This window comes from Cupressus sempervirens, chromosome 3, assembly GCF_028749045.1.
Source record: "Cupressus sempervirens isolate cs-2001-9-10 chromosome 3, ASM2874904v1, whole genome shotgun sequence".
In the NCBI taxonomy this organism is placed as follows: Eukaryota; Viridiplantae; Streptophyta; class Pinopsida; order Cupressales; family Cupressaceae; genus Cupressus; species Cupressus sempervirens.
Window position 1 is genome coordinate 249,359,441 of NC_143120.1, and position 21,268 is coordinate 249,380,708.

The following is a 21,268-nucleotide window of genomic DNA, read 5'->3' on the forward strand; positions in this document are numbered from 1 at the left end:
GTTATTGATGGGATTACTCCTTGAGTACTCGTCCTTGACCTAGTTACTTCTCCTTCTCCTTGTAGTTTTGCCTCTATATGACTAGAGGTTTGTTCTTGGATAGGACGATGCTCTTTGCATGCTAGGGTTTCAGGGTCTGCCCACCCTTCCTTCCTTCTTGGTCCTTTTGAGATTTCCAAATTGGCTATTCCCCTTATGGTGTTTTTAATCAAATTCTCTTCTGTTTGGTTTGACACTAGTGTTTGGTTAATAAACCCTCTTAGATGATGACGCCTTTCTTCTTACCCTCTATTAGCCGACTGGATGGTTTCGGCGATATTTTGTAGCCGACGGTCCGGCGGTGTTTTTGTAGCCGACGGTCCGGCGGTGTTTCTCTAGCCGACGGTCCGGCGGTAAATAGTTTGTAGCGGATAAAATAATTGTGGCCGACGGATTCCTTCGTGAAGGTTCGACAGTAGTATTTATATCCCGTCCGGGAGCATTGTAAATCAATCATCTACTATTACGAATATAATTCTGCTATTCTGCTATTATTGTCTATATGTGTTGACTTCTTTACCTGTACGGTAAACATTTGGCGCCGTTGCCGTATGAATCTGGAAGGTGGGAGGAATGAAGATTAATGCCAAATCAGCTTAACAAGGATCGGAATAAGGTGCAGGGAAAAGATGGAATCCGTATTGTGCAAGAGAATTTAATTCTAGCACAGCAAGCCGAACGCCGACGAAGATTTCAGAGGATTGCCGACGGAAACCGAAGTGTGGAGGAATTGTTGGAGGAGACTCGGCAGTGGGTGGAATTGGTGGAAGAAGCACGGGAGGAGTTCTTGAATTTGTGTTCGCCAAGGGAAGAAAATTCAGACGGGAGAGCATCAACTCGCACGGCTCGCGGTGCCGACGGAGCACGAGCGTGGAGTGACCTCTTCGTCCAGGATAGACTTCCGCGGGAAACAATTTCGGAGGATCCTCCGTCTTCACCAAGGTTCGCAGCTGTCGACACCTCCAGTGTGGGAGTATCGACTGCCGGTGTGGGAGTGCCGACCACTGTAGGAGTGCAGACCTCCAGAGTTATGGCGGGACCCAAAGAAAAATTACCAAAATTTGAAGGCGATGGTACAGCCGACCCCCTCCGACATTGTAAGACATGTGAGACGATCTGGCGGGCAAATGGAAATACAGATGCCGACGAATGGGCCAGGCAATTTTCGGCAACCGTACGGGGTGTCGCGATTGATTGATTTTCGGATATGGATCCGCAGAAGCTGGATACATGGGATAACATTAAAAAGGAGTTCTTGGCGTAATTTAAACTTTTGCGGGATGATAATGAAATCGTAGCGGAAATTTTCAATACCAAGCAGGGGAAGCACGAAAATGTCCGCGTCTATGCCAGGAGATTAAAAGACTTAGTAAACAAAATGGAAAGCAAGCCAGCGGACGGATTGCAGAAAAGATGGTTCGTCGACGGCCTACGCTCGAAGTTGCGGAGGAAAATGAAAATTGTGCCACCGTCATCATATGCCGATGCTTACAACAGAGCCCTCGATCTTGAAAGTGCGCAGAAGACAAAGAAGAAGAAAACCAGCTCCTCTGACTCTGATGATGATGAATCTGCTCAAGATGATAGCAACGACAACGAAGGTAGTAACAAAAAGGTTCGTGCCTTGCAGAAGGATATGGTTCGAATGATGGAGTTTAAAAATATGCAAAGAGAACCAAAAAGTAATGAATTGTGGTGCACGGAATGTAAGACCGACGGTCATACTAAAGGATCGTGTCCGAAGAACCAATTCTGTGACATCTGTCAGATCATGGGACATTCAACAAAGGACTGCCCCTTTAACATGAAAACAAGAGGATCTCCGCAGCTGCTTCTTACACAGGAGGCCTCTCTGTCAGGTAGCAACGGAAACACGAATGCCGTCGGCGCTACATCTGGAGGCTACAGGAATAATCGGCGTGGACAAAATAACAACAATAATAATACCAATACAAGCAGAAGCCGGATTCAGTATGATGCAAACGGACGACCAATTATTCAGTGCAGAGCATGTAACTTGTGGGGACATTTTGCGCGGGAATGTCCAACAGCAAATACACCCCAACTATTGTACCGATGGTGCGGACCCGGCGATCATGATGACTCAAAATGTCCAAAATCCGGAGTGAACTTGATCACTGTTCGAGCCGAGGAGGAAGAAGTTCTGGCAATAACACGGCAACAAGCAAAGGAATACCCGGACCCCGCCAAAGAAAAGGAGAAATTTGCGGCAGCACGGGCGGAGGTTGGAAAAGTACCTCAAGCAGTAACTCCTCCGGACACCGCCACCACTTCAGCAAGAAATTCCGCAGAACAGAACATAGTACGACAAATTTTGCAAACGGAGGTGCAAGTAAGGTAAGTGATTTGCTTCTCACCATGCCCCAACTTCGTTCTGCGCTCTCAAATATGGCAGGGGAATCGAGCCTGCAGAAGGGAACGTTACCGAGAGAATCAAATCGACAGAAAGAAAAGGAAATTGTTGCCGGAGGAGAAGATCAGATGTTGTTGGCGCTGACATCCGGACGACACCCTGCAGTTGTCGAGATGGGGATACTTGGACATGTTCTCACAGACACTATAGTGGACGGAGGGTCCGGCGTAAATGTATTGCCAGAAGACACTTGGAGGAAACTTGGACAGCCGACATTGTGGCCTCCAAGGTTTCAGCTACTAACCGCCGATCAACATGGAATTAAACCACTAGGTATCCTCATGGCACAGCCGGTAACCATTGGCACCCAGCCGTTCCTCATGGATTTTGTAGTAATTCCATTGGAAAGGAAAGGATATGATGCCATCCTGGGCCGCGGGTGGCTTATTGAAGCAAGAGCTCGACACGACTGGAAGAAGAACACTTTATCCCTGGAAAGTAAAGGCCGCCGATTTGTCATTGATTTGCATACCCAAATGGTAGGGGAAGAGGCTTTGTCATCAGATTCTGACGGAGAGGACGATGAAGGACGACGACGAATGGAACCAGATCAGGAGGGTGTCCTCCGATTGGACGGAGGAACAACGGATGACGACTTGGATTCCGTCAACGGTCTCTATCACTGGCAAATGGGGGACTATGAAATATTTCACAGCTGTAATGTTCTGTCAATTGAGAACGAATATCCAAAGGAGTTTACTGAAGTAAAGGAGGGGGAGGCACCGTTGGATGTTACACCCGCCCATGCATTCAGTAAAGGACAGACAATTAAGTACAATGAAGCTCCACTGCAAACAATGAATTTGGGGGACGAGGCAGAGCCGAAGAACATACTAGTCGGGGAAAATTGGGATCCAGTACTGAAGGCTGCGACATTCAAGATATTTATGGACTACAAGGATGTGTTTGCATGGACATACAAGGACCTCAAAGGAGTATCACCGGAATTGTGTGTGCACCGCATTCCGCTGGTGGACGGAGCTATACCTGTACGAAAGCGACCCTACAGGATGAATAAGAATTATGCCGCACGCGTTACGGAGGAAATCAACTGGATGCTGGACGCTGGCATTATCTTCAAGGTACAGACCAGCGAATGGGTGTCACCAATAGTCATTTCCTTGAAGAAGGATACTATTCAGATCCGGATATGCGTTGATTTCAGATGCCTGAATGCAGTAACAATCAAAGATCCTTTTCCGATTCCATTCACAGATACCACTCTGGAGGAGGTTGCAGGACATGAAATCTACTCTTTTATGGACGGGTTCTCCGGATATAATCAGATTTCTATAGCGGAGGAAGATAAGTTGAAGACGACGTTTGTTGTTGAAGATGGGGTCTACGCGTACAATCAGATGCCTTTTGGGTTGTGTAATGCACCGGCCACATTCCAACGGATTATACTGCATATCTTCGACAAGATGTCTGTGGGAAATTTCAAGGCCTTCTTGGATGATTGATCAATATTTAGCACAGAGGACGGACACTTGGCAGCACTTGGTGAGTGTTTGGAGAGATGTCGTAGGGCCCGGCTAGCATTGAACCCCAAGAAGTGCCGGTTCATGGTTCCACACGGCGGACTGCTCGGACACATTGTCTGTAAGGAAGGATTAAAGATGGATCCCGACAAGGTGAGAGTTATTCTAGAAATGCAGCCATCTACTAATGTCACGGAGGTAAAATCTTTTCTCGGACATATAGGTTATTATCGGAGATTTATTAAAAATTTTGCCAAGGTGTCACAGCCGTTAGATAAGCTAACATGCAAGGAAGAAGCATTTAGATGGGAGAAAGAGCAGGATGAGGCATTTGAAGGGCTAAAGGTACGACTGGCTACGACACCCATCCTGGCATATCCGGATTGGAATAAAGAATTTCATGTTCATGTGGATGCCTCCAATTATGCAATCGGCGCAACCCTGGCACAGACTGGTAATCACGGATTGGATCATCCAATATACTTTGCCAGCCGATTGCTATCAAAGGCCGAGCAGAACTACAGCACGACTGAAAGAGAAGCTCTGGGAATGGTTTATGCTATGCAAAAATTCTGCCATTATTCGCTTGCTACACCGTTTGTGTTTTATGTTGATCACCAGGCCCTCTTGTACATGATTAACAAACCCGTCATCCAAGGGAGGATCAGCCGATGGTTGTTACTATTGCAGGAATTTACTTTCAAAATCATTGTCCGGCCAGGAAAGAAACATGTCAGTGCCGACCACCTGTCACGGATCAAAACAGGGGAACCAGCGGATGGTGTAAATGAGGACTTCCCTGACGCATAGCTGTTTCAGATTGGGGTGCTGCCACAGTGGTACAGGAATATTGGTGAATACCTCTCAACAGGACAGCTTCCCACGGGGATGTCACCAAACGATAGGCGCAAGTTGATAATCAGAAGTCGTACATTTCAATTAATCAATGGGTTGCTCTACAAAATGGGGCCAGATCATATTCTTCGACGGTGTGTGTTGGAAGAAGAGATACCGCAGATTTTAAAAGAAGCACATGAGGGTCCCGCAGGTGGACACATGGGGCCTGATACCACTGCACAGAAGATATTGCTCGCAGGACTCTGGTGGCCGATGGTGTACAATGATGCACGGGAATGGGTCGTCGGATGTGACACTTGCCAACGGACTGGGAAGCCGCTGAAGAGAGATTTCATGCCCCTTCAACCCTCTCATGCGCAGGAACTTTTTGAGCGATGGGGACTAGATTTCATTGGACCACTGAGGGTGAGCAAGACCCGACGGTGTCGCTACATCATTGTTGCAATGGAGTATCTGACCAAGTGGGTGGAGGCTCGTGCGCTACCAGATAACTCGGCCGTCAGTACCGCAAAATTTATTTATGAACAGATCATCACATGGTATCGAATCCCATTACAATTAACAAGTGATAGGGGAGGTCATTTTGTTAACCATGTTATTCGATTGCTCACTACTCAGTTCAAGATTTATCATTCACTGTCGACTCCATACTATCCAAGAGCAAACGGGCAGGCAGAGGCCACCAATAAAATTCTGGTATCCATTATCTACAAATCCTGCGTGGTGGAAGGTGCGGATTGGGAAGAGAACTTACCTGCTGCCCTCTGGGCGTACCGCACGACATACAAAGTAACGACCGGGCACACACCATTCCAGTTAATGTTTGGACAGGAAGCAGTGGTCCCCGCAGAATTCGTGATTCCAAGTCTCTGACTAGCGTTGGAAAACAAACTGGATGATGACGGAAGCCTCCAAGAGCGATTGAATAATTTGAATAAACTGGAGGAGAAACGGTTGCTGGCACAGTGGGCAACAGAAGTGGCGCAAAACAGACGCAAACTCTGGCATGATAAGCATCTGAAACGTAGCAGATTTCAGCCGGGACAGTTAGTACTAAAGTATGACGGCCGTAATGAAATCAAGCCGGGCAAATTCAAAGTGCGATGGGTTGGACCGTATCAAATCCAAGAAATTGGCGACACTGGGGCAATGAAATTGGCAACTTTGGACGGACAGGAGATAGCTCAGCTGGTTAACGGGTCCAAGTTGAAACCATATCGTGTAAGGAAGTTTTCGCCGTCATTGAATCCCGCCTTGTCGTCAGCACAACACTCTCTGGCGCCGGCGGCCTCCAAAGATGCCCCAGGGACCCCTGTTATTTGAAATTTAAAAAAAAAAAAAATTAGCGGCCGGGAAGTCCCGCGGGCAACCGCCTGTCTGTGGCCAAGACTCCCGCGGAGGATATAAAACCAAAAAAAAAACCCGTTGCAAAATCTATTTCATGCGATTTCCTTCCCTAGACAGACACGTTGGGCCTGCACTTAACGGAACATTGCAAAGACAAGCGCCTTGGTTCGTAGCTGCTGGAGAAGAACATCTTGTGCGGAACTCGTTCCCCCAAAATGCTCGAATTACAAATGCTCGCAGCAGAGTCGTAATACAAACGACAAAGGTTTATGCTCTGTGAGGTGCCGCTGAAGAACCCGTATTTCCTGACTGGAGTTCACATTAATTCTGATCCCGACGGGCTCCTGCTAATACAAGTCAGCAATAGCGGCATTAAGATTGCAAGGATTTACTCTAACAGTTAGTGGAAATAAAGAAACTGGCATTTCTTGCTTGCCTTTGCAATCGTATACGGTGTAGAACGGACCGGCAACCCCCCTTCTCTTCCTCCTCTGCGAGCGGCTCCTCCTCCTCTACCGCCATGGAAACCGCCGCCGCCGCCTCTGCCTCCGCCACGAAAGCCCCCTCTGCGAAAGCCGCCGCCTCTACCCCTTCCGCGGAAGGAAGGCTTATTGTTCTTTATTAAATCATCCAATGACATATCCAGAGCATTTGCCATATCTTTGACAGATTCCAACGCCTCAACCCTTTGAATCCAAGCCGAGAACCAAATTTACCAACGAACCCAAATAAGAAGAAAAACTCAGCCAAGGATCTCTTTTTTTTTCCGGCCTGAGGATATTGGACAGGTAACCTTCCGCAAGAAATAGCAAAGAAGAGGCCATCTTCCCATGGAATCGGCAGGCAAGCGGAAGCAGTCGAAGAGTCAGCTGGTAGCTAATATGGAGAAGAATTCAAGAGTTTTGGCGTCGGGAATTCGAGTTGCAGGCCCCTTCGGTCTCAGTAGCAAGAAACAGAAAACCAAGGAGGAACTTACCTATCTCACTGTACAGTTTGAGAGTCTTAGCAGAAGTGAATGCCGGAAGTGGTGGCAGGAGACTCCCGAGACAGACCAAATGAAACAGATTTTGCAACGGGCACAGGTACATTGGGCTATTCAGCTTCCCACTTTTTCCATCCGGTTGTTTGAATCAGTATTGCGCACTATGATAAAAACATATAGCACTCGGACCAGAACAAGTACTTTCCGGTACAAGGAACAGCAGATGTTAGTATCTTTTAAACCAAGGGATTTCACTAGAGTTTTCGGTATCCCCGGCCCCAGCGGGAAAAAAGTGGAAATCAAGAATCATAAATTGTCACAAGAACGGAAGGAGCATTGGATAGCTCTTGTATGCAGAGATCTCACACCCGTAGAGAGGGAGACAGTAGTTCAGGGAACAAAGTGCAGAGGGCTTCGCAGAGACTTTATTAGAGAAGGTCATTGGCGTTGTATTATGGACGTCATCAAGAGCAGGTTGACAGGTGCCACCCGAGCCTCAGATATCACATTGCCGCAAATTGTGTTCATGAATGGTATCATGCAAGGAGTAGTATATGATTGGGCCTCAGTACTTGCCGATAGGATGGAGGAATTCATGACGCTTCAGCACCGAACATTCTTCATGCCACACCATGCCATTGGGTTGTTCCTAGAGGCTGCAGCTAGCCAGATTCCTATGGATGGCTTTGAGGCTCCTCCAAGGGGCAAGTTGGCAGACGGGGAGCCTCCCATATTCTACTGGCGACACTTAGATATAGGAGGGTCAGCAGTAGGTCACAAGAAAGTACTCCGCGAATTGGCCCCTTCCGGAGAGATAGATAGCGGACGAGAGGGCACGTCGACGAGTGACGGGGCTGAATCTGTAGAAGAGGAGAGCACATCGGTTGAAGTTGACGGTGAGACAGCAGGTGGTAGGCCCACGTTCTTTTCCCCACCTCAGCTGTCAACTTCAGCGCACTTGACTATCTCTTCGACAGTCATTCCGGCCTTTGGTCAGCGCCATGCCCCGGTTCTTATGACTCCTCCAGCGGAGATAGATGTCCCACGGACAGTGACAGAGGTGGTTCCACAGACAGTGACGGATGCCGTCCCACGGATTGCCGAGCCATTGCCGACGGCTGTAGCGGAGGTGATTCCAGTCGCACCAGCGGATGTCGCACAGTCACCACTACCATACTATGAGCCGCAGGTTCGGATGGAGGTCATTGATTGTGATGCAGTGGTCACCGTTTCATCATCTTTTTTAGCAGAGGCCGAGTCAGCCCAGCCCGTACCGGAGATGAACATGGAGCTTGCGTGGGTCAACCAACCGGAGGTGATGGATAGAGCTAGTGAGTTTCTGAGGCAGCAGTTCCGACTCACTCCGACGAAGCAAGGTCCCTCCATTCAGTCTCCTAGGCGTTCAGAAACATGGCCAGCAGAACCCCAGCCTCAGATTCAGGAGGAGGGAATGCCACATGCCGTGGTTGCGCCAACAATACAGATGGCGGCACCGGATGTGGGCATGGCTCCCACTGACGAGGAGGGAAACAGTGATGTAGAATGGTCATTGGAGGCCTTTGCCAAGGAAGACTATGGGACAGACGAGGACAGGTGCCGGGATTACCTCAGGACTATGAAGTCTGCATTGAAGAAGGGCCACGATGTGGCAATTCAGGCCCTGACTCGGCGGAGGGAGTGGCACTTGATCAGAGCATATATCCGTGGGATTTGTCCTCGACGGTTCGAGACTTGCTTTATAGACAGGGGCTGGCCGGCAACGGAGACAGCTGAGATGCTGGCCAATTGGGCCACGGAGCCGGAATTGGGACCCATGGACACTCCTATGATGAAGCTGGCACATGAGGTTGTGGGACTGTACAAAGATGTTTACTACGGTCGTCAGCGGGCGGAGGCGAACGGGGTTGCAGCAGAGCGATCATTGGTAGCTGAGACTGAGGCTAGACAGAAACTAGCCACCGACTTGGCCGCCTAGCAGGCAGCTTGGGCCACAGAGCAGGCAGCATTACTGGCAGATTTGGCAGCCGCGGTGCAGGAGAAGGACTTGGCTAAGCAAAGTACAGAGGCAGCGGTTCGAGATAAGGATGCCGCTGAGCACGAGATGCAGTTAGCTAGGACGCAGGCCATGGACGCGACACTTCTTCTCAAGGAGGCCGTTGAAGTCAACTCTCAGATCCAGACAGATCTCCGCATCAGGACAGAACAGGTGTATGAGTTATGGTGCCAGCACCACACTTCTGGGATGCCCCCTTCTCTCTAGATTTTGGGTAGTTTTTAAGTTGTCTCATAATTTTGTGAGTCGTCAGGAGACGACTGTTTTTTTGGGGGGGATGGTGTTAGCCGACTGGATGGTTCCGGCGGTATTTTGTAGCCGACGGTCCGGTGATGTTTTTGTAGCCGACGATTCGGTGGTGTTTCTGTAGCCGACGGTTCGGCGGTAAATAGTTTGTAGCGGATAAAATAATTGTGGCCGACGGATTCCTTCGGGAAGGTTCGGCGGTAGTATTTATATCCCGTCCGGGATCATTGTAAATCAATCATCTACTATTATGAATATAATTCTGCTATTCTGCTATTATTGTCTGTATGTGTTGACTTCTTTACCTGTACGGTAAACACCCTCTATATAGAATTCGTCCTAGGGTAGTTTCCCCCTTGGTTTCTTTTTTTGGTACTCGCCTTGGGTCCTTATGTAGAATTTGGGGCATGAATTATTTTGTTGTCTCAGTGTCCTTGGATTGTCACTCTCCTGGAGTTCTCGTGTGCTTCTTTCTGCAAATTGCTGGAGTATTGTTGCATTCTTCTATCTCTTTACCCTTCGTCTTGTTCTTCCTCCACTCATACCAAGTTTCTTGCCAGCAATTGGGGTATTTGCCCAAGAAGATTGTACTCGGTTTGTGCAACTGAAAGCTTGTCCCATGCTGTACTCTGGGAAATTGCTCTCTCGAACTTCCTTTTGGATGTACTAGGTAACAAAGACTTCCCACACCTCCACCTAATCTCGTGTTACTTGATCTTCCCTTTTTATTTCTTCCTCTTCGCCATCATTGTTTGTGACTTGTACTTGTGGCAGGAATTGTTCGCCCATTACTCCATCTTGTCTATGATAAGACCTCTATGTTTGAACTTAGGCAATGATGCCAAAATGTAGAATGGTTATAGTACAATATATCAAAGCATGAATTTAATGTTACCAGTATCAAGTTATCAACACAATAAATTATTACCAATAATCATATCAAATATCTGTTGGTTGGTCTCTTTATTTATTACCAAAAACAACCAGTCCACCATTCATGTTCAAATGTTTTAAATAGTGCTTGGTTGGTTAGGGAGACCAACCAACATATCCCATTGCTACCTAACTACCCAAACCCAGTACTATCTATCTTTAATTACATTATTGTTTAATTGTGCTCTACAATTGAGAAAAAAACTAATGCATTTAGAGAACATAGAAGTCTGATTTGACTATCAATTTATCACAATTCAAACACTACATGTTATTTGATCCTCAAACTCAAAATTTGAATTTTCAGTCACTATGTCTGTTATGTTTAGGCACTAGAAGAGTTCAAGCCCAAGATTATTGGGAGTCTTGGTGTAGGTCTCGGTTGATTACTCTCCAAGATTTGGTTAGACTTCACATGGGAGTCTAGTCAGCTTGGCTCAGCCAGCTTAGAGACTCGGGAATTTGGTGATTCTTGTGGAGTACTCACAGAGTCTTCAAACAGTGAGTGAAAAATGTCTTGAAACACAAGGGTGCTCCCAACAATGGCTTGTTTGTTCTTGACAATGCTGTGGCATTTTTGGGTCTGATACCTATTGTATGGTTTTTCTTCTAAACATTGTAGTGTTTTTGGAATATTTTTTTTTCCTTTTTAGCACATCCCATATCTTTAAGAATTTTATCAAAGGAGAGACAAGTATCAATAGCAATAACCCTACTATAGATGTTTATCTAGAAGTTTTCAAGTTCGTTTTCTCTAATGATGGGTTTCCAAGTGTAGTGATGACTAATTCAGTTGCTAAAAATGGTTAGATTTATCTCTATAACCTCACACGCTATAGAAATTCAAACAATTAGATTTAAAAGTTCTAATAATAACATAGATTTTTTTCTTTGACCAATTTTTTTTATCATGTTCCATAGATTTTCAAAATAGGAGGCAAGGGGATGCAAGGATGGGTTTGGGGGATGGAGAGATGAAAGACCAAAATTTGAGGATTGAGGGGAGCATGTAGTGATCCTAATGATAGTTTTATAGTTTGTTGTGATACATTTTCTTTCTCTTTTTTCTTTTTCTTCAGGTTGATTTAAGCATTTTATTTAAAACAGAGACTTCGGCATAAACTAATTATTATCCAAAATCTCGAACATAATTTTTTTTTCTTTGACCAATTTTTTAATGTTCCATAGATTTTTGAAATAGGGTGCAAGGGGATGCAAGGAGGGGTTTGGGGGATGGAGAGATGATGGACCAAAATTTGAGGATTGAGGGGCGCATGCAATGATCCTATTTGATATTTTTATAGTTTGCTTTGAAAATTTCTCTTTTTTCCTTTTCTTTAGGTGGCTTTAATCATTTTTCTTTAAAACAAAGACTTTGGCATAAACTAATTATTATCATAAATCCCCAAGTTCATGATTTTGGTTACTGTCCAAATAAGTCCTCTATGCACGAGAACGAATAATAATAGTTGATGGCAGATGCTATTCTTATGCTATTGAAAGTGCTGTTCCATATGGTATCCTCGTGTCTCACATATGTGTTTCAATTTCATAAATTAAAGTAGATCATATAGTCAAGCTTTGTATTGATAATATTTCTCTACCTAGGTTATAGCATTTTTGTAATTGTATATCCTGCTTCTACAAAACTTTCCAATGCGTGTGAGACGAGCTACTATAAATTTTGTGCTTATACTTGAGGCAAAACAATAGGTAGGATTTTATTTTAATATTGCAAGAACTTTCTACAAATGTTGTAATGTAATAACATTTATATATCTTGTCTATATGTTTTTGTCCAGGTTTGGTCTTGATCTTAGAGAGTGCACCCTTAAAATTTAAAGAGAGATTTTATGTCACATACCATTCTACTTTGAGCTGTCTCAAATGAGACAGATAAAACTGCTAATAGATCGTATTAGCAATGATCTTTTAATCCCACTTCCTAAAGCTTGGTATAAAGCATTTGCACAATTGTACACCATTCTACAAAGTTTTCCAACCATCCCTTACTAAGTAAAGATCTCGAAGAGGGCCTCCCCAAGGAGAATTGGGAATAGTGTATTAAAAGCCGACTTCATCTTGAATTCTGCCCAATAGATCTATGTGACAAATATTTTCACCAGGCATGAATGACCTTTGTGTTTCTACGACAAAACTTGCACGTGAAATTTGTAGTACCTACTTTTTATCCTTGTCTTGACCATCAATTATTGATGTTGAATTGACTATACTTTTAGAAGCACTTTGAGATTGTTTATTCAAACCATAGATGGAAAAATCATTAATACTCAGCTGACTCATTGCATCTTGTAAGTTTTTAGGTCACTGCACTGAGTCAACACTTGCACACCAAGTTGGATTGGGTAAACAGCAAGTTTTCCTTGTGACTTAACTGGTTTTCAAGTGAGACTTATCTGTGTAGTCTTGAATGGCAATGGGATGAAACATAACCTACACAAATTTTTTGATTTCACTTCTTGTTTGACATTTTATGGTCTAATTTCACCCATAAAGAGATGTCTTTGACATTCACATGACAAAACACATGCTGGAGAAGGGATTAGAAGAAAGAAGATCGTTCAAAATAGTCAAGGACTTAGTGCTGGAGAAAAGTTGGTGATGGAATTAAGAAAGATGGCAGATGCTATGAAGATTCGTGTGGTCTTGAATGCCTTAATGCGGTTCTTCCAGAACCCTTCTTGTTAGTGCCCCCAAAACCTACTTGTTGCTATTCTCATGTTGGCTCCAAATCCAAACCCTTGGTGCCCCTATTTTGAGATTCCATGGAACTACAGTTATTAATTTGAGGGTCACATGACATGTCATATTTGAATTATGACAATGTGATCATCAAAATTGACTTCTGTGTTCTCTTCGAGGACCACTCCAAAATGGTTCGGGGCTCTGACTGGTCTTATTGCTTATCCTTCAATTTTGAAGTTCTTCATAGTTGTTCAGAACCTTTAGTGGGTTGGGAGGGTTTCCTTTTGGACCAGTCTCTTTGTTTCTGTTTTTGGTGGTGGTTGCTTTCTTTCTTTGGGTACCGTTTCGTGGCCCTGCTGTGGGCTGGCCCCCCTTTTGTTGTTCTTGGCAATCCTTCAAACCTCTTTTGTGGTCTCTTGTTGGACTTTGATAAATTTATCTTATCTAAATGTACGAGCTTCTGTTCTTAGTGGTCCAAGTTTTCAAACTATGATTCAAACATTGAGCAAGATTAAGCTTGTCTTGCACTAAGCCATAGGAGTCACTTGACAAATAAATATAGAAGGGTTTCCCACCATACCATTTTCTCTCTCAAAATTGATCCCCGTGCTCGGAGTTCCTTAAATAAAGTACAAATATATTTTATTGACCATATCAATAAGTATATCTTTAGAGGCACATTTCTCTGCTAAAACTAATTTTTGGTATACGTGGGTCTCTGCGTCTGTTGCTTCTTGTGGTTTGAAAGATCTTTCCACTAAAATATAAAATATCCCTTTCATTTCCATTATTATTTTAGAAAATCTTGGCAAAGTTCTAATCTGCCCACTTGTATAATAGGTTGTTCAATGCCTTTTATTGTCAGGTTGCAAGCATCAAATGGTCCTTAAAGATGCCATTGACTAAACTCAGACACTACCTGCATTCACCCAACTCCTTTTCAAATGTAGCTAAACCTTAAATGTTTGAATGCCTTTGCAATACCCATAATGCCTTGTATGTGTCTATATATTGAGAGAGATTAAGGCCAGGGTGTGGGCCTATGACATTAGTAGATCACATGTAATCATAGCCATTTCTTGTGATATTCGTTTGACCAAAACCGCTATCAAACTTCTATCCACTAACATCCAAATCTCCTATAAAACTTGCCCATGCCAATGAATTCAGAGGTCAGTCATGCTACAAGGCTTTTATGGATCCACATTAATAGAAGTCATATTAGGACAAGTTTCACTTCTGTTTGTGTTTGAAACCAGAAATAGATACCTTCCAGTGATAGATTCATGATTAGTGATGATTATGGTACTAAAGAGTGTTAGGTCATTTTCTCATATCTTTATTACTTATATATATTGTCACTTTGGTTCAATAAAATTAGAGAAATCAATTATAATTTGGAAGTACACACTGTTATCTTGAGTAAACACACCCTTTAATACATGTGCTTTCTTCCATATGCTTTGGATGTTAACAAATGAAGATGCTAAATTCACTTGTCACTGAGATTCGTTTGACTTGTATTTACCTGTTTTATGGCAGATACACTTGGCATACAAGGAAGAAAAGTTTTTACAGATGGTACAGATGGATGTAGACAGGTGCTCTTCCTTTATTCCCTTTCTTCCCCTCTATCTTGCACACTAAGTTGCTGGTTCGGATTTGGTTACTGATTCGGGTTCGAAATTCATTCAAATTTTGTTGGGGTTGGGTTCAGATTCGTTTTGGATTCATCCATACAAGAATATATGTTTTATATATATCTCTGTGTGCGTGTACATAAATGCAGCAGCAAATAAGCTCATACACCACTATGCTAATATTAAAGTAACATAGCAAAATACACCATCATATCAATGTTTCAGTTCAAAAACAATAATGTCAACATTAATAATCAGTCATCATTGATCAAATATCATGAAAAACCATCAAGTAAATCATCGTCTTTCTGCTGTTGCGAATTAGAAGCACAAAAGTAATTCTATAGGCCCATTTAAGATCAAGGTTGTGATTTTTGCCACATTGTAAGCTTCATAGTTCACACATTAAATATCATTCTGGATGATTCAAAGAAAGCAGCTTTGGATCAGGCTAAATGAAGCCAAGAAAGCAGACTTTGGATCCAAAATTATCCATGGTATAGATCTCTTTAGATTTTTTTCAATCCATAGTTTTTTATACATGTTATGCTATATGCACAAATTATGGTATTAGTATTACATACACTCCATATTAGATACATGGCACTTTTATATGTTTTGATTCCTCTTCTCAAGTAGCATTGAATTCAAATTAAATATGATTAGTAATTTGAGTCTAATTTGGCAAATATTTTTTTTTGAAAAAGTAAATAGAAAGGTGTATTTTGACCAAATTCTCTCAGTATTCTCCTAAATTCTGTTTGGGTTCCTCTATTGGAAACCAAAGTCGCCCAAAAGTCGTCTGAATTCTGCCATGGTTCTCTGAGAATTCCCAGCAAAATTGGGTCTTTGCAACAGACTTTTGAGAGAATTGAACTAGGAATTCCTAGGTCCAGGAGAGAATCTAATAACTTAGCTTACACATTGCAAATTTTTTGATTGATGTCTGGATGAATGTTTTCTAGGATTTGTAATTTAATCAAAGAACAAATGCACTCCCTTAGATCTATACTGGTATTTTGTCATCATCATTCACCAGGATCTAGCTTTTATACCTGATTGTTTAATAAAATATGGGTAAAGAACATGTTGAGCAGATACACTTGAGCTGGGAGGTAATTTTGCAAAGAATACATGGACTGATTTTTTTTTTTTTGCTGGAAAGTGATTGTTTTGCATGGCATAATTACGTTTAATATGACGTATAAGACAAGAAAAACAATGCAAATGTACTTTCCAGATTTGATTGTGTAAGCTTTTTTTTTGCATCAACGTGTCATGTGCCCTTTCCAAGGACAGTGATTTTCGCTGCGCCATTAGCTTGTTTTGCCTTGGTCATGAGGACTAACCGAGTTTTCACTAGGATCAGTTCAGTATTTGGTCTAGGCAGTTTCAGTTGTTGGCCAATTGAGGTTGTTTCACTGAGGTTTCAAGACACTATTTTTAGTAAATCAGCAAGCTCAATATTCTTGGCATTTCATGGTTTGACTAGGAACATCTTGTCGAGACCTTTCCGACGAGCTATCACACATGCATATCCGAGTCCAACTAATTGGAGATTCTAATGCTTGAAGTTTTGATTGATTTATTATAAAACGACCTATAAAGTTTATAGTGTTAATGTCACTTTATTATCTATGGATACTTTATTTCCTTAAGTAGGGGAAAAGTATTATTTTAAAAAGGAAATAAAGAAACAAAAGGCAAATGCAAAGAGTCACATGTTTGTGCTTAAAAAGGGAAGAGGGAGCTCATTTTCAGCATATTTGGTTTTGAGATTTGGATTTCATTTTCTCAATTAGAGAGCTTTTGGAAAGCTACAAGCTTGGACAGTAGACGGAAACTCATTGTCGGTTGGAGACATTGTGCAAGTGTTTCACATTGTATTCCAAGTGCATCTTTTTTGTTATCCAATCTTGCTGTAGTTAATCTACGATCGGATTTCGTAGTCATTTTGCTAAAGAACTTCTACGAAATATTATTCCGAAAATGTATTTCTGCCAGAGATTTATTTCCATAACATTTGAGGCTTTCTTAATCTGGTTGTTTAATGGGGTTTTGCTGGTGAAATCTGAAATACATTGCATAAATTTGTTTGTTTAAAATTTTTTGACACTTTTTTCGAAAGGTTGGGCAAATATCTGATTAAGACTTTGACAGTGGTATTAGAGCATTGGACCTGCCATCCTATTGTGTATTTTGTATTTGTGAACAAGTCAACGGTGACATAGTATCCCAGAGTAGACTATTGCTGTTACTACAGAGTGTTTGCATTGAAGCTGTTAGCTTCTTCAGACAGTCCTTTGTGAGAATATGCTTCTGTAAAGGCTGTGAGAAGTATTATTGCAGGAACTTTATATTTTAATTCATTGGCGTGAATAAAAGAAGTATTAATCCTGCAAACTCTAATAATATCTTTATTAAAATTGTGAAACTGCAAACATTATTGGAGATAAAAGCTACTCAACTTTTTAAAAAAATGTTAATTCATGTGGGCCTGGATTCTTTATTTGTTGTCCAAGATTAAAGTTGAGGTGAATGAAAAAGTTATTTGGCGTCAATATAAAGTGAAAGTTTATTGGACTTTAATATTATTGGCTGGCGCATACATCTTGGAAATTTGAAGGTTGAAGTTGGCATATTACTTAGATATTATTTGGAAGGTTGTACTAATTGAACGAAACGCAGGTCATTGCGTTTGTCTTGAATTTTCCACATCTATGCATTGGGGGTTAATTCAATATTTCCATGATATATATATATATATATATATATATATATATATATATATATATATATATATATATATATATATATATATATATATATATATGGGCCACTTCAATCTCAGTGGCAGTAAATATATTATTCAACATAATCAATTTCCTCTACAGTATGCCCGATAAATAATGTTGCCATGCCATGAGGGAAATATCCATGCCTCCTAGTATTATGTCAATACATTATTAATTTTGGACTTTATTTGGTGCGAAGAAGTTTGGGAAATTTTTATTCGAGCTAACCGTTTGTTGAAGACAAAAGTGCAGTGGAAGTGATTTTGATTGGGATTGACCTTGCCATAAATTTATTATAAAAAGTGTTGAAACAAATATTGAGCAATACAACCAATACTGGAACCTTCTTTATATGCAGCAACAATAGTGGTGAAACTTTATATGCAGCAACAATAGTGGTAAAACATTAGAGATCATTGGGCATTATATATATATTTGTGTATAGATGCATGGAAGGATATTTGGCATCATCGGTGCTTATATAATAATTTAATATTTGTGTAACAAGGGTGACATCAACTGTTCATCCTACCATCTTTCGAGTCTTATAGCCAACAACGCTTGTGTTTGGGCAAGTGTGAACATATAGGTGCTGGCAAGCACACAACTCGGTGGGACTCCTCTGATATGGTCATAGGAGATATTGCTCGTTCTGCACGTAGACAAAATGATTGGAATGGAGTTGCAACAATAGCAGCGCTGCTATCCTTCTATTGTTGAGTGTTTATTGTGAAGTTTTGTATCCTTCATTGCCACAGGAAACAAGGCTACTTTGAATGCAAGGCCTATAGCGAAAGGAGTGGATATCAAAGATGAGCTAATAAAATTTTATGGAAGACAAATTTCTTCAAATCTTATGCACCTTGTTGTCTATGGTAAAGAAGTCATTGGAGAATTTAAAAATCTGTTTAGAATGAAATTTAGTGGATGTAATAACCTCTATAAGTCATGTTTACCGTACAGGTAAAGTAAATGAACGCATACAGACAATGAACACGAACAACAGAATAATATTCGCAATAGCAGATCAATGATTCCTTTACAATGATCAAAGACGGGATATAAATACTACCGTCAAACCTTCCCGAAGGAGTCCATCGGCCACAATTATTCTATCCGCTACAAACTATTTACGACGATGTCGGCTACAACATACAAAAACACCGCTAGACCGTCGGCTAAACACCATCAGACTAAAACACCGCCGGACCGCCGGACTGTCAGCTAGAGAATACAGAATACCGCCAGAACTATTCAGTCGGCTAACACCATCCCTCCCAAAAAAAATAGTCGTCTCTTGACGACTAACAAAATTAGGAGACGACTGTTTTTTTTGGGGGGGATGGTGTTAGCCGACTGAATAGTTCTGGCGGTATTCTGTATTCTGTAGCTGACAGTCCGGCGGTCTGGCGGTGTTTTAGTTTGATGGTGTTTAGCCGACGGTCTGGCGGTGTTTTTGTATGTTGTAGCTGACATCGTCGTAAATAGTTTGTAGCGGATAGAATAATTGTGGCCGACGGACTCCTTCGAGAAGGTTCGGTGGTAGTATTTATATCCCGTCTGGGATCATTGTAAAGGAATCATTGATCTGCTATTGCGAATATTATTCTGCTGTTCGTGTTCATTGTCTGTATGCGTTCATTTACTTTACCTGTACGGTAAACATTTGGTGTCGTTGCCTTATGAATCTGGAAGGTGGGAGGAATGAAGATTAATGCCAAATCAGCTTAACAAGGATCGGAATAAGGTGAAGGGCAAAGATGGAATCCGTATTGCGCAAGAGAATTTAATTCTGGCATAGCAAGCTGAACGCCGACGGAGATTCCAGAAGATTGCCGACGGAAACCGAAGTGCGGAAGAATTGTTGGAGGAGACTCGGCAGCGGGTGGAATTGGTGGAAGCACGGGAGGAGTTCTTGAATTTGTGTTCGCCGAGGGAAGAAAATTCAGACGGGAGAGCATCAACTCGCACAGCTCGCAATGCCGACGGAGCACGAGCGTGGAGTAACCTCTTCGCCCAGGATAGACTTCCGCGGGAAACAATTTCGGAGGATCCTCCGTCTACACCAAGGGTTGTAGCTGTCGACACCTCCAGTGTGGGAGTGCAGACCGCCGGTGGGGGAGTTCAGACTGCCGGTGTGGGAGTGCAAACCGCTGGTGTGGGAGTCCAGCCTGCCGGTGTGGGAGTGCCGACCACTGTAGGAGTGTAGACCTCCAGAGTTATGGCGGGACCCAAAGAAAAATTACTGAAATTTGAAGGCGATGGTACAACCGACCCCCTCTGACATTGTAAGACACGTGAAACAATCTGGCGGGCAAATGGAATCACAGATGCTGACGAATGGGTCAGGCAATTTCCGGCAACCCTATGGGGTGTCGCGATTGATTGGTATTCGGATATGGATCCGCAAAAGCTGGATACATGGGATAACATTAAAAAGGAGTTCTTGGCAGAATTTAAACTTTTGTGGGATGATAATGAAATTGTAGCAGAAATTTTCAATACCAAGCAAGGGAAGCACGAAACTGTCCGTGTCTACGTCAGGAGATTGAAAGACTTAATAAACAAAATGGAAAGCAAGCCAGCGGACGAATTGCAGAAAAGGTGGTTTGTGGATGGCCTACGCTCGAAGTTGCGGAGGAAAATGAAAATTGTGCCACCGTCATCATATGCCGATGCTTATAACAGAGCACTGGACCTTGAAAGTGCGCAGAAGACAAAGAAGAAGAAAACCAGCTCCTCTGACTCTGATGACGACGAATATGCTGGAGATGATAGCAGCGATGACGAAGGTAGTAACAAAAAGGTTCGTGTCTTACAGAAGGATATGGTTCGAATGATGGAGTTTAAAAATATGCAAAAAGAGCCAAAAGGTAATGAATTGTGGTGCATGGAATGTAAGACCGACGGGCATACTAAAGGATCGTGTCCGAAGAACCAATTCTGTGACATCTGTCAGATCATGGGACACTCGACAAAAGACTGCCCCTTTAACATGAAAACAAGAGGATCTCCGCAGGTGCTTCTTACACAGGAGGCCTCCCCGTCAGGTAGTAACGGAAACCCGAATGCCGTCGGCGTTACATCTAGAGGATACAGGAATAATCGGCGTGGACAAAATAACAACAATAATAATACCAATACAAGCAAAAGCCAGATTCAGTATGATGCAAACGGACGACCAATTATTCAGTGCAGAGCATGTAACTTGTGGGGACATTTTGCGCGGGAATGTCCAACAGCAAATACACCTCAACTATTGTGCCGATGGTGCGGACCCAGCGATCACGATGACTCAAAATGTTCGAAATCCGGAGTGAACTTGATCACTGTTGGAGCCGATGAGGAAGAAGTTCTGGCAATTACGTGGCAACAAGCAAAAGAATACCCGGATCCTGTCGAAGAAAAGAAGAAATTTGCGGCAGCACGGGCGGAGGTTGGAAAAGTATCTCAAGCAGTAACTCCTCCGGACATCGCCGCTACTTCAGCAAGAAATTCCGCAGAACAAAACATAGTACGACAAATTTTGCAAACGGAGGTGCAAGTAAAGGTAAGTGATTTGCTTCTCACCATGCCCCAACTTCGTTCTGCTCTTTCAAATATGGCAAGGGAATCAAGCCTGTAGAAGGGAAAGTTACCGGGAGAACTGAGTCGACGAAAAGAAAAGGAAATTGTTACGGGAGGAGAAGATCAGGTGTTGTTGGCGCTGACATCTGGACGACACCCTGCAGTTGTCGAGATGGGGATACTTGGA

General features: G+C 42.8%; 1 protein-coding gene across 1 annotated transcript in view; it reads left to right on the forward strand.

Annotated features, from left to right (window-relative positions):
- Nucleotides 1-21,268, forward strand: part of LOC149565796 (alpha-galactosidase 3-like) — a 144,266-nt gene that overhangs the window by 110,934 nt on the left and 12,064 nt on the right. Inside the window, exon 13 of the mRNA XM_089819290.1 lies at nt 14,622-14,680. Within this exon, the coding sequence (XP_089675416.1) occupies nt 14,622-14,680 (59 nt within the window). The remainder of the gene's footprint in view (nt 1-14,621; nt 14,681-21,268) is intronic.